Source organism: Podarcis bocagei (genome assembly GCF_964188305.1).
Source record: "Podarcis bocagei genome assembly, chromosome: 4".
Lineage (NCBI taxonomy): Eukaryota > Metazoa > Chordata > Lepidosauria > Squamata > Lacertidae > Podarcis > Podarcis bocagei.
Window position 1 is genome coordinate 54,136,546 of NC_138128.1, and position 26,779 is coordinate 54,163,324.

General features: G+C 41.2%; 1 protein-coding gene across 4 annotated transcripts in view; it reads right to left on the reverse strand.

Annotated features, from left to right (window-relative positions):
- Positions 1-464: 464 nt before the first annotated feature.
- The window catches only part of SHTN1 (shootin 1), a 70,961-nt gene continuing 44,646 nt past the window's right edge, over positions 465-26,779 (reverse strand). For all 4 annotated transcript variants that reach the window (XM_081192983.1, XM_081192986.1, XM_081192984.1 and 1 more), the window contains exons 11-17: positions 24,113-24,227; positions 20,154-20,236; positions 18,825-18,931; positions 17,578-17,631; positions 15,299-15,419; positions 14,442-14,613; positions 465-6,605 (exon numbers count right to left, since the gene is read on the reverse strand). In XM_081192983.1, coding sequence (XP_081049109.1) covers positions 6,401-6,605; positions 14,442-14,613; positions 15,299-15,419; positions 17,578-17,631; positions 18,825-18,931; positions 20,154-20,236; positions 24,113-24,227 — 857 coding nt within the window. In that variant the 3' untranslated portion in view covers positions 465-6,400. The remainder of the gene's footprint in view (positions 6,606-14,441; positions 14,614-15,298; positions 15,420-17,577; positions 17,632-18,824; positions 18,932-20,153; positions 20,237-24,112; positions 24,228-26,779) is intronic.

Below are 26,779 nucleotides of genomic sequence, written 5' to 3' on the forward strand. Positions count from 1 at the left end.
CCATTACTCTGCTCATTTTTGGCTCTAACCCCACCCACCACCACCACTGCCCATTGTCTGAAAAACATGTCCCAGCCCTGGAGTCTACAGTGGTCGTTTTCAAATGCAATGAGTAACCTTGTCAGCAAATGCTTCCCATTCAACAGAAGACCTCTATCTTTGCACACAAAGAATGTACATTTTGATTTGACTCCTTCCATGGATATTAATTGGTATGATATAACCTGTATACAGAAGAGTTTCATTCATACATACATACATATGACCTTGACTGGGCTGGCTTTCATTACTGACTGCGAGCCTTATGCTTTTTCTGGGGCTCTGTCTGTCTTAACGACCCGTCTTTGATTCCTGTATCTTACGGCCAGTCACCAGTTTTGCTACATGACAGACTAAAAACAGATGTACCAGGCTACCCCTGTCTTAAAGCTGGAAAGAACAACAAAATGCCACAATTTCTGGGAAAAAAGTCAAAAACCTTTTTTAATAAGCAGCATTAAAAAGATAAATAATTTATATCATAGTATAACAAATAATTTAACTAGAAAGAAATACGTTTTTCATTTTTTTGCATATTCTCCTGTAAGAATTCAAGGAAAAATACATTTAGAAATTGTCGTATGAAATTCATTGTAATCAAACTGATATCTTAAGTGCAAAAGCAATTAGTAGGAAACAAAACCTACTGAAGGGCAAGTTCATGGAAAGCAAATGGACATGTTTCCCCATATTTATGAAACAGTTAACTGATTAGATCGATCCCATTATTTGCTCAACAAACATGCAAAATAAAAATAAGAATTACGCACACAGTTACCACACTAACAATGCAATCCTAAATGTATCTACTTAGGGCAGGTCTCGACCAATACATTTTGCTGCCTGAGGCAGTGCAAGCAAATTGTGCACCTTTGGTCATGGTGCATATGTACCTTAGGCTGGTCAAGTTACTTTGACATCTGAGGCAGAAAATCCCACAACCACCTCTTCCTGGGAGTAAAAACACAATAATAAATTAAATAATTATTTGCTGTCCTCTCATGGCATCCAAAATCTGCCAGAGACTGCTGCTTCACTGTGCCTAATGGTAGGGCTGGCCCTGACTCGGACAGTGGGGCTTTCTCCCAGGGAAGTGTATATAGGATTATAGCTTTTAATGATTTTGCTTTTCAGGAGATAAGCATTGAACAACTACTATAAAGCCAAGCTAACAAACCAAACACATTCATCATTTAATCCTAATTACTGATCATTGTCTCCTATCATTAAAATCTCACAGTGCATTCAAGAACATTGCTACCCAATTTCAAACTAACATTAAATTGCTCAAGTGTTTTTTTTGTTTTTTAAAGGAGAAAGTCCTGACCGCACCTGTCCACTGTAGTGTAAAAAGTATGTTGATTTTGGAAATGTGAAAACTGTGTAAAAAGCACATTTGTCACTGTCTTCACTGGGAAATGAGTGATGCCATAATTGTGCTATGTAAGCTATTTCACTTAGTTAAAAAAAACCCCAACAAAAACAACCCCTTGATGTTTTGACAGGCTATTGTTTTCAGGTGTCATTTTACAGTAGAATAAAAGAAGCCTGATGCTGATTCACTGAAGAACTGCAACATATATAGCAAGCACGTCCAACTCCCAAGAGACTGCGATATACTCCTAGTATAAAAAAACACACCTGGCAGTGATCTACCCATTGTCATTGGAGGGAGGAGGAGCATGCATGGGGTGGGTGGGTGGGTTGCGCAAAGTTGTTGAGCTTTTTGGGGGGGAGGATTGCAGAGCTTTTGGGGATGATCTCGCAATCTACCAGGATCAGCCAGGGATCTACCGGTAGATCATGATCTACTGGTTGGACATGCCATGATCTACTGGTTGGACATGGTGCTTTGTGGCCATGTACATGTTGGTTTACAAGTAAATATTCTTTAAGCAGCACAGCACATGCAAATGTTTATTAATCTCCTCACTGGAGGGGTGCAATGGAGAAAGGAATTTTGGTGGTCTCCATATGAGATTCTATTACTCTGCTCTTAAGCCTTTTAAAACAGACAGAAGCTGCTACCTATACTTGATCCTAAATACTATACCTACATTTATTAAATATGGAGCCACAAGAGAAGGTCAGCTCAATACAAGATTTCTATAGACTTGGTCTTGTGAAATGATTCAGCTGCCTGCAGCTCCATGTACATGTTACTCATGCGTAAGGCATACTCTAGTACAGACCAGAGCATTTTTAAGAACTGTGCATTGAGTGTGGTTGTCAGTACAAACATACATAATTTTATTTGTATGCTCCTTTCCACAGTTCTGACCATACTCAAGGCACCTTACAACATGAAAAAATGTAACAAAAGGAGTGACAAACAATAAAGAAAATAGTAAAATGCCCAAGCAAACCGAACAATTTCCAAATAAATCACAGGATCTAAAATAGAACCAATAGCAACAACTTTCCCTGACAACAATCCCAAAACAGCAACCCAGCCACAGTCTGCACAAGAAGGCCAACATGCCTCCTTGTCTGTATGGCTTTGTGCATTTTGGACACCTGGCTGTTTGGGCATCCTAACTGCATGGAGGCCCTACACATGAGGAGGTGCTTGGGTGTTGGCCTTCTTATACCGACAGCCACACTTTATGTGTGGTTGTTAAAAATAAAGCTGGATGTTTAAAAAAATGCTCTGGTCCATACGCATGCATTCTCTACACATGAGTAACATGTGCACAGGGTTTGCACAGCCTGGTAGAACAATCAAGAAATGACATACTGGTAGACTGAATGTTTAGTTGAAAAAACAGTTGGGGAAAAGTTTTTTTTCTTCAAGAGATGCCTCAAAATGGTCAAATATACTAATTTCTGATCGCTGTAGAAACCCAAAATGTGCAAAGTGCTGATAAAAAGAATAATGGAAGTATCAGCAATTAGCAACCAAAGTCCCATTAGAGGAGGACCACCAAGAGCTGGAGGCATGTTCTAGATGTGCCTACACACAACATTCTTCTTGGGTTATTGATAAGCAAAGAAGTTGATGAAGTGTGTCACAGCTGCACATGGTTGACAGTAAATTAGAAACATGCACGGAAGTAGGCATTTCAGTGAAGTGCATGCAGGCAACAGAAATGCTGAGCCCTTATTTGAAAAGAGCAGAACATTTGAGGCAGCACTTTAAAATATGGCTAAGACTGCAAGAAACTGTAGGCTGACCTCTTGCCACAGGCAGCAAAACCATGACCACCACTTTTCTCCTATGCAGCACAGAGGTGTTAGTGAAGATCACAGCTACTTTAAAATGCCACATAAACTGGCAAACTTACTATGATGCCCACAGCTTTCCAGGGAAGAGGCCATGGCTGCATAATGAGAGCTAAGTACTGGTTAACGTAAGTTGTGTGGAGACACAACATGGTCTAAACTCTCAGGAAGGACCATGAATTTTCTGGGTGGTGAAATGACACTCTGACTATAGAAAGGTTTTTAGTTTTCCTAAGTTTATCTAACTCCATTAACACCTTGCCTGGTGTGCCACAAGGCCTAGTTGGACAACAACAGCTGTCTTATCCAGAGAGATGACTAGCTTGTTTTTATTGAGTGTACAGACGAAAATATTTGCTTGGGGGTTTAGAGCAGTTTAGCAGCTACTGTATGTATTTTAGATGCTTTTGTTTAATACAATTTGCCTCTCATTTCCAGGTATAAGATAACTGGCAAACTACTTCTGGTAGATGCAATGCACTTAATTCTACAATATTTGTATGCAGGAAACTACAAACCTATAATAGGAGATTTTGAACATTACGGATATAGGAACTATAAGAACTGAAAGATGCAATGAATCTGGGTTTCTTAACAGATGGACATTGAACATTGTTAACTATGATTTTGATTCATAAGTGAAAACTATGATACTCAGGATTTTAGCCAGCTTCTGCTCATGGCCGATAAGTGCCTTACGTAGTATGAGTACCACTGGTGAAACCATGGTGGAAAGTCAGATTTGCCTTCCTTGTCTTAGAACTGGGGTGCTGCTTTAGTCTGCCTCCCTGAGCAAGTATTTATTTTATTTCATCCAGGAAGACAGATGAAGCCAGGTGGGGACAGAATTAAGCAACAAAATGGCAACCAAGCAGAAGTTGCATGAAACTGCATCCATATGAAACAGCATCCGTATGGTCAGTTCTTTGCATGAGCCAGCTCACTATGCTGCCTGTTTTAAAATGGCACAAAACATCCCTGCCAGATGAATCTTGTAGAAATTATGGTCCACGTGGTGAACCACCACACATTAAGAGCCCTCTGCGTGGAGAAGCTTCCAAGCAAAATCAGACCATTTTATGTTAAGGCATAAAAATGAATTCCAGGTTCCCTCAGCAGTGAAAATGGAACCAGGATTAATGACTGGTTTGGTGCTAAGTATGAAGCTTGCAGAAGCATGAAGAAAGAGTGGCTGGGGAAATCCAGCCAGGTGGGCAGGTTATAAATAATAAAATTATTATTATTATTTATTAAATATCAGTTGAAAGGAAATTAGGTGAGAAATTAAGCCATTTATATAGATATCAATGCAAAACCTAGCTGGGTTGTATGATGTCTGAACAGGTAGATTATTTTAAAGGAAATAGGCTTCATTTACTTTCTTTTCCATAAGGAATTCAGTGGCATTGAAAGCCATGCCTTGGAAGCATCAGCTTGCTATTGCCAACTTCTCTGACTGATCCTGCCAACAGCAAAACAATACTCAAGGGGACACTGCTGACAAGATCCTGTTATAAGGCAGAACTACCGAGTTTTTGCTTTTCAAAAGTATCTAAGTACAGCTGTTATGGGTAAGATGGATAAAATAGTCCTTATATAAAATTCGTTTGGGCTACTGAGGTATAGCTATGTGGGTATGAATCCACTGGGGACTTTTCCTGTAGAAGCCTCTCTGAAACGAATGGAAATTGCATAAACTCTTGTGCATTTTTTTAAGGGTGTTATTCTGTAGCCACCTACCTAGGAGTAAACCCCAATGAATCAATGGAAAAACTTATGAGCAGACATGCACAGAATTGCATTGTTGAATGACTGAAAATGGTGCCCTAATTAGGGAACAGCTTAAAAAATAACTAATTTAGTACAGAACTTTTAAAAAGCACCACTGGCATTCCCCAATGAAACAGAAGGAGGAATGTGTCTTTTATGATGATATCTCCTACAACATATTTGTATATAACCTAATAACCAAGAGAATCTACCTTGTCTTTTAAAAACTGTGCCTCTTCGCCATATGCAGATATATGCAAACAGTGATATATTAAAAGCAATACAATTGACTGACTAACAGTGCAGTTCTAAACATTTGTGCTCAGTTCTACTATTTTTAATGGGACTTACAGCCTAGTGAATGCACAAGACTGTAGCTGAAGACCCTTTTAATCAGGTGGTAGCTCAAAATTTCATAAGTCTTGCAGAGAAGTCCCCAGTACATTTGGGACAAGCCTTTTGGCTGCACATACATCCTCAATGAACAACAACAAAATGCAGCTCAACACCCTGGCTTGTTCCAAATCTGTTAACCAGAACTGTTAATTAAGGGAAAACTTCCTGGTTGGTTGGATTGCTTGTGTGAAGAGACGACATGGATGGCCAAAAGGCTCACTTACATCTTTTCTTATTAAGGTGAGTTATGTTCATCTTTCCTTTTCTAAAACTGATTTGTGGCTGCATCTATCAGTAGAAGTGCATTTCTGTGATTACCTAAATAAAGCTCAATCTATCAGTTTTGGTGAGCTTTCAGTCCTAAACAAGGCATCAATATAAAATAATATCAAAATAAATTTTGATGTACTGCATAATTTAAGAAAGAAACCCAATACGATAATTCAGTAAAAACTTCCCTGCTGCTACAGGAGAAAGTCCAATTGTATATAACTTAAGGTCATTTCAATAAACAATTATGGCTACATGATTAGAAACTAGGAGGAGTTGCATTCAGTTAAGCACTACTCCAAGTAGTCCCATTGAAATTAATAGACGTAAGTTACTTATACCCATTAATTTCAATGTGTAGAATTCCAGGCTGCACTATGGAAATTGTTCCAGTGCAAGCATTTTTGCTTGCCAGATGGAATGATCTCCCCTTGTGCTGTTCTTGGGGTTTCCTGACCTGAGCAGATTTGGGGAGGTAGCAGGGGGCACACAGTGGGAGAAGTCCTTGTTGTGCTAGCGAGACTTATTGCATTGGTTTTTGCTACTGCAACAACTTAGCTGAATCCAACCCAAAGGATCTACTCTGAGTACAACTAAATTGGATACAACCCTACAGAATTAAGCCCTTCCCAGTACACATAAATGAAACAACTGACGCTCACTGAAAGGAACTTCCAGAAGTTAATGCCTTTTAGCACATCAATTAGCAATGAGAGCTATCTGTCTCTTTTGTTTTCCCAACGCTAGCATCTTTATGAAGCTGTTGACCTTTTTCTTCAGTCCCCTTGTCTTGATTCACATGTCCAGGCGTGTGCTCTTTGGTTTTCTCAGGATTCAGTAGTACCATGGATTCTGCTTCCTTTTCTGTACCAGCAACCTTATTTTTAAGCCCCATGTTGGTTGATGACCTGGAAGCACAAAGCAACATGTAAATATAGGAAGAAATCATTAACATACTAACTGGCTTGCATCCCAACTTCAAAAGCACTAAGTACAGATTATTTGGCTATTTTGAGGGCAGAATATGGTAGCTGCCAAGAAGCTATAAGTATTGGAAAGAACAAGAAGAATCCTTTGGGGAGAACGAAATTGATGTGATTGGTGCAATTATTATTGGAGCAGTTTGGGCAATTGTTCAGGAAGGAAGGTAACTCAGCAAGGGCAAGGTGAAATAGAAATGCTGCCATTTCAACTGTTTTGTATTTGATTTGACGGGAAAGCCGTAAAGCCCTACAGTTTTAAAGAAAGAAAGCCAGATCACAGAAATAACCAATTGTCATCCTTGCAGAATTTTATGTTCAGGTGCCAGATTTCTTCAGCAATAAATTGCTACTTTATAACAGCAAAACCTTGTCCTTCCTCTGTGATCTTCATGGTTCAAATTATATACACCACATTCACACCAAACACTGGAACTTGAGACTAACTAATTCAGAACCTGTCTCTAGCCGATCCATTTGGCAAGTCCGTTTGGCCATTATTCAAATCCCAAAGTCTTATTTTATGCAGATTCTGCCTGGTGCTTATTTTTGTTTTTTTGCTGAAAGTGGAACAGGTTCCCCCCCTTAACATCACCGTGAATGAAACTTTGGAAGTGACATAAACAACAAGAAGAGTTATTTTAGAAAATGCTACATCTGAAAAGCTGATTGCCCCAACACTATCAAAATGGTCAAAGCCATAAATGCCAAGGTCTTTTAAAAAATAAATCACTTTAGAGGTAACCATCTTTCAAAATCTCAACAGCTGGACTATTTAACACAATCTGGTGAATCAGAGTATAATTCTTCATTGGGATCTCCACAGGGGGCCTGCATTAGTGGATGGCAGCAATCCAACGGCTGATGCACTGCCAAAGAGTGTGAAGCCTGTGTCATTTACAATAATAAAAAAGGATAACAGAGCAATCATATTTATCACCTTTGAGGACAGAAAAATGGGAGATTAAAGTCTGTCACTATAACACAGTTTAATGGCAAAACCCAGTGATTATGTACCAGCACAAAATAAGAAATTGCCGCTCAGGGTTCCTTCGGTGCATCTCCGCCCCCAAGTCCCCTTTTTACACAACTGCTGTTATTTACGGTGCAATATTATTGTTAAAAACCATAAAATCTCTCTCAAGTGTTTACTGCTGACTTACCACACTGTATCCTGAGCTGAAATTTGGCACAGCTTAACGACACAGTGCAATACAGATTTTTGAATTCTGTATAAAAGAGTACAATCCCCTCAGCTTTATTGTAACTGTCAGTGGTACTTTATTGTTCTGAACACAATCTGTACAGGAGCAGATCATAGTGGGATTGCACTCAGCCCTTACTTCAGACCAGAAAAATCTCAGCGGCATTGGTGAAACTTTGCTCTTCTGCTTTGGAATAAGTTTCAGCTGAAATGAAACTGATTTTTAAAAATGCTATCTGTGCAGACTATTTTTGTGGGGAGGGCAGTTGGGAGGAGAAAAAATAAGTCTGCGCTGTATTGCCATGAAGGATCACTCAGGTGTTTTTTGACCTATACACCAGTTTGTATGGCATGGTGTTTAACTAGTACTTGTAAAGGCAGATATGAAGTGATGGAGAGTCTTAACTTCTAGCTCTGTGCATACTCTATTGATAACACAAATTAATAGTTGTGCAGGAAGAAGAAAGGTTGGATATAGTCTCCCGTTTATGTAATGGCAGCAGCACTCAGTCCAGATTTTAAACATCAGCTAAATGCTATTAACCTTTGAATTAAGAACTAAAGACATACCGTAATTAACAAGATAAACAGTAACAGCTTGGGGTTTTACTGTGTAAGCTCACACAAATATTCTAATAATAACTGCTATCAGTCAAGAATTTCAAACACCTGCTGCCATTCTCAGTGCAAGGACTTATACATCACAAAAGATAACACAAATCATTAAATGTGGAAAGGAAAAGTGATAAGACAGTACTCCGCATGAGCATCAGGGTTATAGGTCACCTGTCCACCATTTTCATGCAAACAAAAAGAGTTAATCCAAACAGCAAACACAACAGCATAAGCTAAGGAATATGTGTGCCTTAGATTTATTTAGGTATTTTTATACAGCCTTTCATGTGGCATCCCATCATACACAATGCTCTTGGTTTTGATGCAGCATTTGCTTTACTACAATCTGAAACTGAAACCTTAAAAAAATGAAACAATTCTCCAGAATACATGCCAGTCTGACAAATGGCCTTTATAATTTGTAGAAGTAATGGAAACACTGTCATCTTGCTCTAGAGCAGTGTTTCCCAACCGGTGTTCCGCGGCACACGAGTGTGCCGTGAGACATCGGCTGGTGTGCCGCGAGATGCCTGGAGGGAGGCGGGCGAGTCGGGCGGCGAGAGGCGGGGCGGCGGCGGCGAGGAGAGGCCGCGCCTCCTGCTGCTGCCTGGCGCTCCTCCTCGCAGCCGGCAGCGCTGCCTGGGCGCCTCCGCGCGACTCTGCCTCGCTGGGTTTGGTCTCCCAGCAGAGACGGGTCACACGCGCACCTCCCTCCCTCCCTCAGCCTGCGCGGAGGGAGAGCCAGAGAGAGGCATCGCTCCTGCGCGGCGGGAGAGGGAGCAGCCGGAGCGATGCCCCAAACGAGCTGAATTCCGAGCGAGGGACTGAGGGGGGAGGGGAAAAACTTTCACTTTCGTGCGTCCCTCCCGGCGTGACGCTGCGCGCTGACGTCACGGGGCGGGGCTTTAATGGTGGTGTGCCGCGAGATTTTTTTTCAGTAAACAGGTGTGCCGTTGCCCAAAAAAGTTTGGGAAACACTGCTCTAGAGTCTAGAGCAACGTTCTCTATCTGATGTTTATGGGATATCTCCATTGACTGTAAAGCCTCCAGAGTGCATTAATTCCAATCCTACAAAGGGAACTAGAAACTAATTTGTCACCTTGGAATTATTAAAACACATAGCTCCTGGTGAATATGAATCGTGCATCTGAGCCACGGAAGACCATTATCAGTGACTCCCCCAAAGACCTCCTCTCCAAAAGACCTCCATGATTAGACAGGGGCATTGGGGATCAGGAAGTCCTTGAGGCACCCTGGACCCAAATTGTTAATGGCCTTGTAAACTGGCCTGGTAGCATACTGGCAACGAGTGCAGACCTCTGAGTACTGGAACTATGTGCTGGTCATAGTCTGTCCCCACCAGCAGTCTAGCCACAACATTTTGCACCAGCTAGACCCCCTGGGTCAGACCCATAGAGTTCTATGCTTAGTACTGATTACAAACCATCAGGGTATTACTGTTTGAAGTAACAGGCTCCTGGGTTACCCGGGAGTAATCTCATTGAGCAGTACTTATACAACACATGAGATACATAAAGAAAATACTGAGCAGAAATGCTAAGGGCTACTGCAGCATAGAAAGGTGGATATGAATGGGGACACAACATTGGAGACCTTGTGCTAGATCTCATTTTTAGGAAATATTCTTAGGATTTCTTCTAGCCATTGTATGGCATGCAATAAAGAGCAGCGAGAAGATGCCAAAACTGCTCAGTTTTCAAGCATGTTTCTGATGTATCTATGCACCCTTCTTTCGCCATCCACAAGGCATCAATCTTTTAAGGAAGAAGATTCTCAACTTCCAGCACATCCTGTTGTTCTTTCCAATTTGTTGTTAAAGCTTAATTGCCCATGCACAAACTGCACACAGAAAACCTTTGTAGTTGACTCTCTCTAAGGCTGAGCTGTTTCCTGCAGTGCCAGTAGACAATTCAGTGGTGCTAAGATTACAGCTGAGGGAAAGAGAAAATCCTTTAATAGTATAAAATCATCAGATTAAACCTTACCCAATATGTGGCTTCTTCTGTTAACTGAGTCCTCTACTACATGGAAATGTTTACTAAGTGCAGAGAACGTACTAAGTAAAAGGAAGGGGGTAGGGGGAAGGTTGGAAGAGTAAGATACAGCAACTTTCCCGTCCATGTACATACACCACAGGAACGTCAGGAACTGTTCCACACTGAACAAAATTAGCACCTAGTTTCTCTGAAGAAACTGCCTAAATGAAACTCCTGCTGTGTTTAATTTTGCAGAGAACAATTGGATTAGGTCTCACGTATTATACACAACCTAGCCTCCATCCACTGGTATTTTCTCTTGGTCTTTCATCCCTAAACCACTTCCTCTGCAACTTGGGCTGAGCATGGGAGCTGGGTTCAAATGTACAGCGGACTTTAATGATTTTCTCAAACCAGGCCAGTTTTATTTTATTTTTTTAAAAAAAGTAAAATCATTTTTTAAAAGCAGCTGCAGTGCAATCTGATAACAATCAGGACTGTGGAGACAGGGACACACACATACAGGAGGGAAACTGCCACTGGTTCAAATTTTTATCAGGATCACAGTCCAAGGAGGAAGGGTAAAAATAAAATCTCTCCCATCTCACTACAGTCTGATCACCCCCACACAGTGGTGTAGCTAGCTGGGGGGGGGCTGGTGGTGGTGGTCCACTGGGTGCCACGGGGGTCTGTAGTGCGGCATGGTGGCTACTGTGTGTTGGGGGTTGGGATTCTGGGCAGCAAGGGAGCTTGCGGGCAGCGGAGCCACTTCCCACCCCTGAAATCAGTGGCTACCCTAAAAAAAACCTGAACAACAATGGTCTGCTGCTACGCCACTGCCCCCACACCACTGCTATTTGAAGAATCATGGAACACCAAACTATGTGTTCAAGTGTAATGTGGAATCTGTCCCTTGTCCTCATGTCACAAAGCTTGACTCATGTTTTGTCAGAATGGTTCTGTCATCCTACTACAGTGCTTATTTGCTACTCATATATTATCATTGTATGCTCTCTCCCTGGGATGTATGGGGTCTTAGGGGAGCAGTAGTACCTCTGGTGGGAGACATGTTGTGCTCCTTTTGGGGAAGTCTTTCCACCTTTGGTCCCCACCCTGCACACAGCTCTCACCTGTGGCTCCTAGAAGCTGTCAGCATGTGAAAGTGGCCACACCCTGGGAACGGCTTTGACGGGCCGGCTAAACCAGGTGAGAGTAGCTGATGGGTCTCAAACCCTTGGTGGGTTAGGGACTTCTCCTGCTTGCAATGACAAGCTCTGCAGATTGAGTGGGTGACGCCTTGTATGCCTCCTTCTGGCAACTCCTGCAGCCAAGGTGGTGCCAAACATACTCCTCTGCTTTCCTTTGGACCACATCAGTGAGGCCAAGAGGGGGTCTTGTCAACTAGACAGCCCAGTACTTCCATACACACTGCCCAGGCTTGCATCCTGAGGAAGTCACTTTGGTGCTGCTAATGCAGCGGTTTGACTTCACCCCAGAGGCATAATCCATCTTCTTGCAAGGTAGATGGATGTCAACAATTTCTCCTTGCCACTCTTTAAAAAGTGCCACAGAGTTTTGTACAATTATACACGTCTACAATATTTAAACAGTGACTCATGCAAACATAGATGCAGGGAATGCTCATATAATCAAGGCAGCCAAGTACAAAACAAGATAATGTGACTATAAGGCATTTGAGCAAACCCAAGAGGGTTTAAATTGGCAAAGGTTCCACAAGAAAGCAAGCCCTAACCCCAAAATTCCCATGTATGGCAGCTACTTTAGCCTAAAGGGGCCGTCTAAGGACATTCAGCTGAAAGCAAATCAGGTCTTGAAACTGTCCAACAACGTTAGCACCTCTGCAACAGACTATTTCTAATGTGTATCTATAAATATAAATTAGACTATGCAATTCTTAAAAATACTGATCAGTGTCCTCTTGTTCTGGTAACAGCTAAGTGGCCCCTGTAGCAGTTGCTCTTTGTAGCCCCCACAGAGGGGTACTCCCCTAGTTAGCAGTAGATTCTGAAAGGCTGCTCAGATTGCCCCAGGTAAACATTGCCAAATGGACCCACAATTCAGCAGTTTCATAAATTGGTCATTGTCTACTGGCTGCATGATTAGGTCACACCAAGACTACATCGCCTCTACAAAGTCAGTGACACTTGTTTCACTTTTTAAGCATATAATTTAAAATAAGAAGGTGTCCTTTTTGGTTGTTGCTGAATAGGCAAGCTGCATAATCAACAGAGTTTCACGTATGCTTTTACAGCTCCTAACAACTATGACAGTCGATACAAGATCCTTTTCATGGTCAATTCATCACGCATTCTGGGAGACCTTGGGCCCCGCAATTATTTCATTTCCTTCCTTGCAAATGCAATTTCCACTTAGTTTACTAGAATAAAAGGTAGACAAAAAAGGTAGCAAGAGTAAGTAGAATCTTCTGATTAACATTATCCATCCAAAGCAGTGGAAATCCACAGATGAACAAAGCCGTAGTTCACAGAAAAACAACAACTCATCCCTGAACTAAATTGCCTTTGTGTTTCACTAGTGGCTCACAAATGCAACAATAATGATGTCAAATTAAACACATTTAATCGGAAAGATAGAAACTCGGTAATCTTTTATCAGGGGTGTGTGAATGAGAAGAAACAAAATACAACTGGAGAGAGCTATTTCCTTTCAAAACATACTTTAAAAAACACACATTTAAAACAGAATGAAATGAAAACCATAAAAGCAAGAGAAATAAGAAATAAGGTTCTTAGCCTGTTTTTACGAATGATAAAGGAAGCACACAAAAATAGGCGTGAATTGAATTTCCACTTCATTTGCTGAGATTTACCCCTTTGAACTATGAGATGCAGTTGTTTGAGAATAGGTGTTCCCTTTTCAACTGATAGAACAGGAAATCAGAGCTTTAATTAACCATGATTATAACATTTTGCTGATCTGATTTGTCTCACCTATTTCCTTTTTTCCTCTTTAAGTAATAAACTGCCTAACATCCTGGAAAGAGGACCAAACGGAAAGCATCAGAGAAGTTTATAGAAAGCTGGGGATTGTTATAAAACAAACTGACCCTCGACCGGATCTGTCTGAAGTGTGCATTTCTGAAGCAGGATTAACTCTTTGATGATTAAACAGCACTTTGAAAGAAAATGTACAGTCAGGTAATACCTTGGGCAAACCAAACTGCGGATTTATTCAGCCAAACAGATGGAAGCTTCAAAGCTCTTGATCACAACACCTCCAGGTAGCTCAGCATTCTGTTTACCGCTGATTAAAAGTTGCATTGCCAGCTGCATCTTAGGCTAAGAAAATACACATATTCCTGGCAAAATTGAATATGCATTGCTGCTGCTGAGATATGTTGTCTAATTAATTAATGGCTAATTTGCAGTAGTATAATTCAGTTATTCAGGACTGTGGCAACCCAAGAACTGCAGCTGACATTTAAATGGGAACATGTATACATCCCAAACACTGAAAAATGAAATACAAATAAGAGACAGCATATCATGACATTTAATGATATAAAGAGCGATATTTCAGTTTTCCATCTTCACAGAGAGTAATGCCCAAAGCCTTTGTTATCTCAACTAGATTAAACTTAGGGCATTAACTAGAAGGCTCTAAGATCCAGCACTGGAATAATTTTTCATGCTCCCAGTTTCCACAGCTGAGCTATGCAAGTGCTTCAGTCTACTTTGGTACAGAAATCATGCAAGTGAATATGAGCAGTAATCACAATCTTTTTTAAAAATGCAAATGTTATTTTCTGCATTGTGCTTGGAAGTCATAGTTTTATACCTGCTGTGTCATACACGTCTAGATGTTCTTGCAATGTCAACCCCTATTTTTGAATGGAGGGGTTTTGAAAGACCTAATGACTTTTGATCTCATTGCAAGGGGAATAATCAACAAACATAAACTACTTACTGAATGTCGGAACTTGTGCTTTCAACCATTTTGTGACACTTTTCATCTGACCCCAAAGAACTGGGACCAAGTTCTGCTGCCAGAGTTTTCTTGTTCAATCCAGACTGTGTTTCAATGGAACCCAACACTGGCATAGATTTGGATTCAGAAGAAGCCAATATTCCAATTGGATCTAAAACCCAAAGAATACAGCATCTGCATTATTAAATTACATTATTATACACTTATAGAGTGGCATTGTGCCAAAGCATTAATTAGTCCAGATCAATTTTGATCACTAGATGCACCACTTTCTATTGAAGATTGTGCCACTTAAGACACACACACACACACACACACACACACACACACACTCACTCACTTTTTCAAGGTTTTCTTCCCTGATGTATTATCTGGATGTGCTCACTTTGGAAAATAATTAGCATTTTATTTGTATGTACAACTGCTCTTGGAACAATGAATAAGGTTTTCTTATTTCCTATGAGTCTGAAATCATATTCCTGATGTACAAGCTTATATGATAACTATCCGTTATTGTTCCTATGATACACAGGTGTTAATTTACGAACCTATTGGAAAGAAAGCATATCGGTGGAAAGGATCACAATGGCTTTAGTGTCAGTGTCTGAACTTCAGAGCAGAAGGTTGCCTAGAATGGCTTTACTGAACAATGCTGGGGATGTTAGAGTGCAGCTCTTATGAGACCATAGATCAGCCAGGAAAGCAATCAGAGCTCACACAATTAATGAGGACTGAAATGTTAAAGGTTTCAAAAGGAAGGCAATTAGACCTTTGGAACAGCATTGAAGAGATAACATAATTCAGTTGCAGGATCAGAAAATATCTTGGTAACTTACTGCTATTATCTTGATCGGTTGTCACCTTCCTGAGCCGCAAAATTCTTTCTAATTCTGTTTCATTACTATCTGCCTCAAGGGATTTTAGGCTTCTTGAACTTGCAGATGTATTCATTGTTTCCTAAAATAAAATATATCAGTAAAATGTTCGGCCATGTGACAGTCAACAGAAGATGCCATAACCATACATCAAAATTTGCTGGTAAGCATGTAATCCTGACTTGGTTACCAAAAATTCTTCACATATGGGGCTGCCCTTGAAGACTACATAAAAAGTCCAGTTGGCTCAGAATATAGTAGCCTGATTTATTGCCTGGAACTGGTCACTTGGAACTTATCTCAACAGCATTAATGATAATAATAATAAATTCACTCCTTGTTTGTTTCTATGTACAATTCAAGCTGATGCTTTCAACCTACGAATGGCTTGGCACCAGGATATACTGTTGCATACTGGTGACACTTTGCCCCAGTTCTCCCAATGACCATCACCAGCAGCTTCATATAGACATCAAATAACACTGGAGACAAAATTGTGCAGTGTTCCCCAGAGATCAACTAACACTCACCTAATGCTACTTTCTGGAACCGACCCTGTAAGCAGAAGTGAAAGCACCATAAAACAGTGCCCTCAGCTGCTGACTCATAGAGACAGTCCAAGATGTTACAATGATCAATGGCATCAGAAGCCACCAACAGATTCAGCAGAATCATCAGGGTTACACACCCTTGTTCCTCTCTTGAAGGAGGTCCTCTATCAGAAATACAAAGGCTAATTCTAGTCTGAGCTCAGAGCTGGAATGGGTCAAGATAATCAGCTTCATCCAAGAGCATCTGTAACTGAATACCTACCACCATCTCAATCACCTTGCCTAACAAAGGTCTATTGGTAATTGGGCAGCAGCTGGAATAAACCTCTGAGTCCAGGGTTGGTTTTTTTCAAGAATGGCCATATCACTGCTTCCTTTAAGGAAGTAGGAACCACCCTATCACACAATGAAGTGTGATCTACCCAGTTAACCTTCCATGGCAGGCACAAACCAGCCAATGGGCATGTGTTGAGAGCATGTATTAAGCCACACAACTGCAAATTCTTCAAAGGGAAGAGTTAGTCTCCTTCCCCATGGAACTGGTGCAGGGCCAATACTAAACTGCATTTCCTAGCCTGCACATGTAAAACCTCAATTGTGCTCATGCTTCTCTTGACTATTGGTAAGAAAATGGAAAATGCAGCACATTAATTCTTAAAATTGGCACATCTTTCAAGTTTTCAGCAAAACAGCACTTAATTCGCAATGTTTCCTTCAATTAACTTAAATCCTGCATTTTGTTAGCATTCTGAATTTAACAGAGGAGGCATATTATTAACACGTAACTCCTTGGTATTGTGCTCATGCTACAGATCTAGTAGCAAAGGAAATAAAGTAAGGTGTTTTACATCAAGCTTGAAATGGAACAAATTAATATCACTTTGTTTACAACAATTATACGGAGACCTACACAAAATGCATAATTAGCACAGTAACAATATGCATATAAGGATTTAGCTTTATACCTCCCAACCTTATTTTTCCTGTCTCACTGTGCTAATGACTAGCCTGGCAAATGCACTAGAAGTTGGTTTTATCGAGTGTTCCTTTTACTTTTCATAGTGAAGCGATTTGCATGGAACCAGTTATATCTATTAGACCAGGTACTAAGATTCAGCTGAAATTAGGCAGGCGTAAATCTGTCAATTTCAGTTTCTCATTTCCCCCAATCTTAAATTAGGTACTCCACATTTCCATATTACTTTGTGATTTTTTAAAAAGGTCTCCTCAGCATGTAAGTGCTGATTTCTTCTAATGTACGCATTTTTGCATGCAATTTCCCCTGATATAGTGCATTTTTAATGTTATTTTCACACATGTATGCATTATATACACATTTTACCCTAGTATATTAATTTTTATACCCATTGCTTGGCTGGAGAACTGCACCGTAAAATTTGGAGAAGCACAAAATTTGAATGATGGGCATGTTTCAGTTCGTGAATTGTTTCAGAAAGTGAGAATTAGGTAGGTTCACCATTAAATGTCATTTGATCTGAATTTCTTCCCCATCCCTAGGTGAAATCTTTGGAATGTCACATGAGCTCGCATAATTAAGTAAGAAAAAGAAAACATAATTCTGAACATCTGTCTACATCCATCCATCTTGTTTTCCTTGGGACACTTTTCAGCAATGACACAAGGACACAAAGTATAATGCAAAGTTGTTGTTTTCTCTCTTTTTCTTACCAGAATTCCCTTTAACTCTTTCATTGCACTCTCAGAGGGTTTGGGTACTTCTGGCTGTAAATGAAAACAAAACACCCATCTAGGTAATGTGATTTTGCAGACATTGACTAAAGCACTTAAGGCGTGCAAAAGAGGAAAACTGGAGGCAAGGATATTGGAAGAGGATATTTCTTTCACCACAAAGAAATACACTAGACTATGCTAGCTTCCCAGTAGGTGGGTTCCTGTTGCCTACTAGGAGGGAGTGGGGTGGGGTGGAAGGGAGGTTGGTGTGGTGCAAACATGCTGACAGGAGCACTGAACTGGCTCTGCTGGTGTGTTTGCACAATACTGACCTCCCCCCACCTCAGTAAGCAGCAGTGACCTACCTTGCAGGAAGCTAGCGCAGAAATTTGATCTCGCCCAGTGACTGCTTCTGAATGAAGTAATAGAAATCAGATGAACCTTAATACAGTGGTGCCCCGCAAGACGAATGCCTCGCAAGACGAAAAACCCGCTAGACGAAAGGGTTTTCCGTTTTTTGATGTGCTTCGCAAGACGAATTTCCCTATGGGCTTGCTTCGCAAGATGAAAACGTCTTGCGATTTTTTTCGCTTTCCTCCCCCTTTTTCTAAGCCGCTAAGCTGCTAATAGCCTTTTAGCCGCTAAGCCTTTAATAGCCGCTAAACCGCTAATAGCGCTAAGCCGCTAATAGGGTTGCTTCGCAAGACGAAAAAACCGCTAGACGAAGAGACTCGCGGAACGGATTATTTTCGTCTTGCGAGGCACCACTGTAGTAGAAAATGGTTTGGGAAACTTTCAAAAAAGTTATTATTTTGCTATCTGCCTGGGTCATCTCCCCTTGAAGGGGAAAATAAATGAGTGTGGTCTTATAACTTAGTTATATAATGCTGCATTAACTCTGCAATCCAGGTTGGAGTGCCTCAGCGGCTGTTACCCTCTTTTCCTTCTGCCCAACATAATCAACCCCATTCCTTCTGACAGATTATGGCAAGCTCTTGCTTTCACAGGCGTTAGCTAGGGGTCAGTTTGAAGAGATAGTTGGGAGAGTGAGCCTACCCCTCTGATTACTTTTTAGCAACCTACAGTTTATCTATCAATAGTCCAACAATATTTTGGGATTTAAGGTTGAAGCACACTGCACTAGAGGAGCTTCAGAACCCTTCTACTCTCCTGGAACAGAGCATGTATTTTATAATAACACAGTTCTCCCCCCGGCATGTTTTACACGCAAGTTGTTAACAAACCTTTGTCTTAGAACGGTTGGTCTGATTAACAGGTCTAAGGTGAACCCCCTTTTTAATTCTATCCATCATTTCTTCAACAGCTTGTCTCTTCAGATCCGATACTTCTCCTGTTGCAAAACAACAAAAAAGTCAAATTACTTTCTTTCAGGAGGTTCCTTCCTTTCATTGTAAATTGAGGAAAACAAAGAGCCAGAAAGAGCCTTCCTGACTCACACTGCTTAAGAATATTGATTTCCAAACCGTACTACAGAAGTTATAAGGCTAGAATTAAGGATGGGATTTGGAAGGGAAATGGTTATTTTTTAATTATTATTTTAATATATTTCATATTACTTTGCCACTTTGCCAGCTCATATTAGGTGCTCATGCTACTACTCACTCAATGCTTTGACTTGCTACCAAGTTAACCTGGAATTCTACTAGCAGTTTTTGATTTACAAAAATAAGGTGGGTCCAAAAAATATACATCTCAAGTGTCAAATGCCAAGGTGAACAGGTGGCATCTTCAGCATTTACTGAAAGCTGTATAATGAAGGTGTCAGATACACCTCTGTGGGGAGGGAGTTCTACAGATTAGGGGCTGCCACAGTGAAGACTGTGGAGACGGTGGTTCAGAACCTGAAGACACACAGCTACTGCCCTAAATTGGCTCCCTGCTGCACACATTTGCCCTCCAACACGCGGAAGGCCACGGGAGATGGGCACTGGGATATGGATGAAGCTAGTGTACACAACCCTGATCTCCTCCTCATGGCTTGAATGACTGAAAAGGGCTAAAGATGGTTCTTACAATTCAAGAACACAGGAGCATAATAGCCTTGCTGGATGATGCCAGTGGTCCATCTAGCCCAGGCACCCCCAAACTCAGCCCTCCAGACGTTTTGGGACTACAACCCCCATCATCCCTAGCTAACAGGACCAGTGGTCAGGGATAATGGGAATTGTAGTCCCAAAACACCTGGAGGGCCGAGTTTGGGGATGCCTGATCTAGCCCATCACCCAATTCTCACAGTGGCCAATCAGATTTCAGCAGGACCCGAGCACGGAGCACTCTTCCCTCCTATGGTTTGCAGCAACTGGTATGCAGAAGCATTACTACCTTGGATCATGTAGGCAGAGCATAGTCCTCATGGCTAGCAGCCATTGATAACCTTATCCTACATGAATTTGCCCAGTCCTGTTTTAAACCCATCCAAGATGGTGGCCATCACTACCTCTAACGCAAAAAGGTTCCGATGATGCACTGTGTGAAGTGAAATGAAAAGCTCAGATATCACCTTATTGAACTAGGAACAAGGTTCATTTTGCTGGGAAGAAAATGTGCTGTACCTGAGCCTTGCTGAGATGCCTTTTCTTTCTTCGCCACGCTGCTATTTGCATGAGACTTCTTACGAATCATTGACATCAGTGACCTTTCACAAAGTAAAGATGGAAGACAGTCACTCAAGCTTTCTCTTGAACCTGACACCTGCACTTTCAGAACCAACTTAGCACACTTAGTTGCCCGTAGTCCCGTATGACAAGAAGACATAACAAACACATGTAGAATCGGGGCCTGTTCCTATGACATGCATTGTTCCTATGACATGCATTGTGGAAAGAGCATTAACCGACAAACAGCTAAGCTTTCTAATTGACTTGAGTGTTCAAACACTTCTAGGCAGAGGCAGAAATGTCACACCTCCTTAAAAAAAAAGATTTAAAAAATACAGAGAACATATTATTTGTTTCACGATTGCTGTTGACAAGGCATAGTGCAAAACACTCAAGATCTGAATATTAAAAGGTAACATGGCACCGTGACATGTGTGACAAAATAAAGCCTTCTCACACAATAAAAAATTGAAGGGTTAGGAACGTTAACATAACGCATTACACTCCAGAGAACAATGCCACCCAGGAGGGAGCCTCTATATTGTCCCCTCGTTTCGACAGTATGTATTTGCTGGAATAGGGCTACTGGTAAACAAACAAAATGAGAACAGAAAATAAAAACCCTCACATTATCTATGCTTTTGGTTCAATCTGCAAGGCATGATATTAATCTTAAACAGGCACTGCCAAGTCAATATTTGACCAAATATGAGAGGTTTGCTGTCATTCCTTCCTCCTTTCCTTTTACTTTAATACAAAAAGCTTTCAACATGCCTTAAAGGGGGGAATAGGAGGAGCTGTTGTTGTTATTATTATGTGTCTGTACCTGGATGTCTTGAGCACCTTTTAAAATGCTAAATGGCAGGCAAATGAATAAATCAATCCAGTGATCTTTGAAACAGCCACCACAATTGCCTGCAATGTTTGGAGGATAAGCACATTTGAGAACGGCAAGAACACTTCCAAAGCATAAAGGCTAACCTGCATGACAGGTTGCATGCTGATTAAATTGAAATTGACCAATTTTCATTCTCTGTGTTAAAAAGGATCAAAGTGTGCCCCAACCATATTTTATCCTTTGTGAAGTATGCCAGTGACAATAGTGCAATGTCTATTACAAGTATAATGGACAGAAAGGATGCCTATCCCTGTCTCTCTTAAAAGGAATCTAGATGCATTTATTTATCTATTTAAAATTATTTATTTTCCATTCTCCCTCCATGAGATCAGAGAAGTTGACAGTAAAACAAGAAAAATAACAACAAACACACACTATAAAATATGAACAAATTGAGAAAAGAGTGAGGCCACAAAGTGGTGGGGCCACCACAGAAAAAGCCCTTTCACACACTATCAGCTTATGAATCACTGAAGAGGCAGTTGGAAGATCTCAATTATTGGGCAGGATTGTACAAAACAAGTTGGTTCTTCAAGTACCGTGGTGAAAATATTTTTCCCCATCAAACACTTAATATCTTCTTTATTAGTATATAATACCAAGCTAGAATCAAACCCCTTTCCAACTTCAATCTCATTACCAGGAAACAGACAAGAGTTAAGGGTTAATTAAGTTTTACGATAATAGTTTAATCAGTGTGTCCAGCAGACTATCTGATGGAAATATAGCTACTATTAGTAACTGTGCTCATCAAATGTAAGAAAGCATGCAAAAAAATCTTCCACAATCAGTTAACAATTTTAGATCTGGAATGTTTTAGGTTACACAAAAAATAATAAAAATAACTAATAATAACCCCCATCATTCTGCCTGGACACTGAGGTCCAGCACCGAGGGCCTTCTGGCGGTTCCCTCATTGTGAGAAGTGAAGTTACAGGGGACCAGGCAGAGGGCCTTCTCGGTAGTGGCGCCCACCCTGTGAAACACCCTCCCATCAGATGTCCAACAGATAAGCAACTATATGACTTTTAGAAGACATCTGAAGGCGGAGGGACATTTTAATGTTTGATGTTTTATTTGTTTTATATTTTTCTGGAAGCCGCCCAGAGAGGCTGGGGCAACCCAGTTAGATGAGCAGCATATAAACAACAACAACAACAATTTTATTATTTACCGGTATATCCCACCCGTCTGGCTTGGTTTCCTTACAGCATATATAAAAACACAATAAAACATCAAACATTAAAAAACAGAATATCTTAAACAGACAATAAATAGCTTTATAATGATGATTTAAGATATCATTCATTCAGTTGTTGAAAACGCGAACCTACAGTGTGCCTTCATCCAGGCTTTAGATCATGTGTGAATATTATTCTGCATTAAGCACTTCATAGATTTAAAACGGATTATACTCCTGCCTGGTTTTGGAATACCACAGAAAGGCTTTTAAGAGATACAGTACTGAGCACACTGAGAGCATGGCATGCAAAGAATCAACGGAGTAGCTGTTCTCTTCAAATAGACTTAAATTGCACTGGAAGTAAATAAAGCAGTTGGGCTGAGTAAAAAGATTAAGCAAATCACATGAGGCAAAAGGAAGGTAGAAACAGGAGGCTTACAAAACAGGGCTATTTGGGAATTCATGTGACTGAATTGGATGCTTTATGGCAGGCTAGGTTTCCATTAAAACTGCACATATTTAAGTTACACATTGATACATGTATTGAAAACCACTCTTGTTCAGAAAGTTTGGAACAATAAATTGCAAGGAAGCATTCATCCTTACAATTTTTCCCCTATGTCATAATGTCTGTTCTTGCTGAATGCTAAGCACACGCAGCTAACAATTACTATGTTTTAATGGGTTTGGATTCATGCAATGTCCCAGGACCCCTGTAAACCACCTGCCATAGTTTTGCTTTGAGACAAAGAGAATAACTCCAAACTTCTTAATGGCAGTGCATGGCTGATTCCTGAGATCACCTGCATATAGGCAGCGGGATATACTGCTAGTAGACTGGATGATTAATATAATTATATAATTTTAGAGTTAGAAGGGACCTTGGAGATCATTTAATCCAGCTTCCTGTTATAATGCAGGATCCTTGAAAGATGGTTGCCCAGCCTCTGACCAAACACCTCCAGCAAAGAGCTCACCAACTCCCAAAGCAGACAGGTATTAACAGCCTGACTGTCCTGCAGAATGGGTTATGCAACAGGTTAAATTTGTAGAAATTACATATGAACTGAGTATATGTATTTGAATTTGGTTTCATCCAGCCACCCAAGCTGTTTTTCTTCCTAGGAGGCAAAAGTGCATGTTTATCCTCAATATGCTTATAATTAACTCCTAAAACAGGGGTTGGCAAGGTTTACCTTACCTGGGCCGGATCACTCCTGCGGAGATTGTGAGTCGGACCAGCGCAGCGCCGGAAATCGTGTCTTTTCATGTCTGTGATGCCAGAAATTGCTTCTGCACAAGCCCAGACGCCGGAAAAAATCACGCCTGCGCAGAAGCGATTTTTGGCATCTGCGTATGCACAAAAGCGATTTCTGAAGCTGCGGAAGAGACCTGTGTTGGGTTAGCGCAGTGTGCCAGGACTCGCTGAGGGGGTGGCTCGGTTCTGGGGTGGCTCGTGGGCCTCCATGGGCTGCTTCTGGGCCATGGGCCACATGTTGCCGACCCCTGTCCTAAAATCATATACTTCTGACCAGGAGCAGCGGGCAGAGAAGATCACGGCAATGCAGCTGTAGCACTGCTGCCACTTACCAGAAGGGAAAGGGAGAGGAGGGAGGTGGTGAGGAGCATGGCACTGTGAGGGCACACCTGTGGAGACAATCCAGTTCCCCCGCCACTCACCTGCACAGCTCTGACCTCCCTGCCACCTCAGTAAGTGGTTGCAGTGTCACTATCAGGAGGCCAGGGCTGTAATGCAACCCCTTCATCCTGGCCACTCAGGCTTCTGTCTAAGCAAACAGTGTTAAGAATCAGTCAGTATATAATTTTACTTACCTTATTGGATTTGGAGGTGGAGGAGGAAGAGGAGGAGGAGGTGGTGGTGGTGGTGGTGGTGGTGGTGGTGGTATAACATTTTCTGACTGGTGTATTCTTTTTTGAAGCTCTTCAACTGCACAGAAACAAAATCGAGTCCTCAGCTAAAATGCTCCTCTACCCGTGTGTATTTAAATAATGCATGCAGGGGGTTGGCAAAATAAAAAGAAAGTCCTATAAAATGCAAATGGATTAACAGCCCAGTGGACTATGTGAAACCCCAGATACAGCTTGTCAGAATCGATTAGGTACTGAGAGTCAGTAAGTAAGTATCCCATACAGAAATAATTTCACATTGTAAAAAAAAACAAAAGCAAAAAACAAAACCTGCATTTTGGAGATTTTATTAAAATATCTAGGATGAAGATATCACTGCCTCTCTCTTCTATCACTGTCTGTTTTCTTATTATCTTAGTATTTTTGTGAGGAGAAAATGTCATCATGCTGCTATTTGTGTGGTTGTCAACAGGCGACCATGCAAACTGTATGTAGCATGATAGCAAACGGACCAATAGCAAGAAAAGCAAGCAGACGACTCGATTGAGCAGGATGGCAGAACAAGTCGATGAGTGAGCAGGCAGCCAGGTGGCCCAGGCAAATCTTCCCTGTTTTACCACTGCCACCTGCCTGTTTGCTCAAGTGTCCAGGCAGCCAAGTGGCTGGGTCCAGGCAGGCTTTCACACGCTCCCTGTCATTGTCTCTCTCTCTCTCTCTCTCTCTCTCTCTCTCTCTCTCTCTCTCTCTCTCACACACACACACACACACACACACACACACACCACAGTTCACCCAAAACTCCCCCCCTCACAGCTTGCCCCCAAATCCAAGAACCCACTGCCATTTGCACTGGAAAGGGAAACGAGGAGGACAAAGTCTTTCCCTTCTTTGCCCTGCACTGCCACCCACTTCCTCCTGTAGGTGGGCTTGGTGAGCAACACAAGCAGGGACAGCAGTTCCTCGTGCTATTCTAATGAGGAAGCAAGATTTTTTTAATTGAAGTATGAGAGGAAATGTGATGGCTGTTGCCGTCATGTGCCAGACTTTTGCTCCTGAAGGTAAAGAAGCTGTCTGCTTAGTTTTCTTGGAGAAAACACCTCTCTGACCATAGCACTCCCTAAATATATAGTCTATGGTTTCCCTTTTGCATGTTCAATGTTTATGGAGTGTTGGAGTAACAATTAGGAGGGATGAAAAGATCTACATCCAGGTACTTTGCAAATAAAGGATCACTGAAGTTAAATGAAAACGTATGGATTCCATAGAAGCATCATTTCTCTCTTTTTTCTGAGTCCATGGGTCCAACTTAATAGTGTCCTTTTCGGCTGGTCTCTGTTGCTAAACTTGGAAGCTAAATCTAGGACACACAATTGCATGCTGGGAAAAGCAACCAGCTTTGGCTCTTAAAACTAAATGTTTTTGTACTGATAACTGGTTTTCTTTACTCGTATTTCATAATACGTAGCTCTGGTGGGCATGCTACCACTTTGAAATCCCTGAAGAATCATTAGTGGCTTCTTCCTTCTCACTTTTTGATATAGTAAACAACCATTATTTTTATCGTTCAGATAATAGCTGAATGTGGCAGCCATTAAAGGACGCCATCAAGTTGAAATGTAGTCAATACATATACTCAGGTAATTTATTTCGTGTCCTATAGTGGTCCCTGAGTGGGTTCCCTTGGTAATTTCCATAGGTTTTCCAGTCACTTTACAAGGCTGTGATTAATTTAACACACAACACTGTAAAACAGTTTTAGGACCTTGCACAAAGGCATTAGTATGTTTTTCTTTTGACATTTTCCATCCACGTAATCCAGCTGCTTTAGGATAGTTAAACAGTACTTCCCCTGCTGGTAACTGTATTTTGAATTTATTAAGAAATGGCAATCTTAGATAAAGAGTAGTAAATTACAGTTTTTAGCATTTAATAGGTACGATGCTGTAAGCTGGTCAGGCACCATCCTGGCAAATAAGTCTTTGGTAACAACTAAATTACAGTAGTTTATCCATACTGTATGCATTCTAAGTGGTTTTGTCAGTGCTCCTGATGTCTTGCTTTAGCCTATAAACTGGACAAATAATAGCCAGCAAGTCAGACAGTTTCTACAGTCAGATAGTGAGGGGTAAATGTTTTGCCTGATGTGCAGGGAATTAGCCACGCAGCTCCCATGGATTTTAGCCATTAACACCCATGGGAGTTGCAAAGCTAATTCCTTCTGCATAGCCTTCGACACAGCATTTACTTTTTAAAATGTCAGTCGCACAAGGGCACATAACGTGTTGTTGCTTCCCAACTCTCACTGCAAAGCGCTAAATCATTTCTTGGAATATACTAATAACTTCTGCAACTAGAATGTCGTGAGGATATTTTTTTTAATCCCTATGTGACTTTTGCATTTGGAAGAAAGAATACCAACTGAGTGAATACAAAAGCATTAGACAAGGTGGTCGTGATGCAACTTACGTCCTGCTGGTTTGAATGGAGAATAAGTGCAACTAGCTAAGGCTGCAATCCAAACTCACTCACCCCTGCCTGTGGAGCAACTACATCCACAACCCAGCCATTCACGGTGGCCACAGAGAAAGTGGTGGGAGGGCAACCAAGCCCTGCACAAGCTCCAGGCTGATG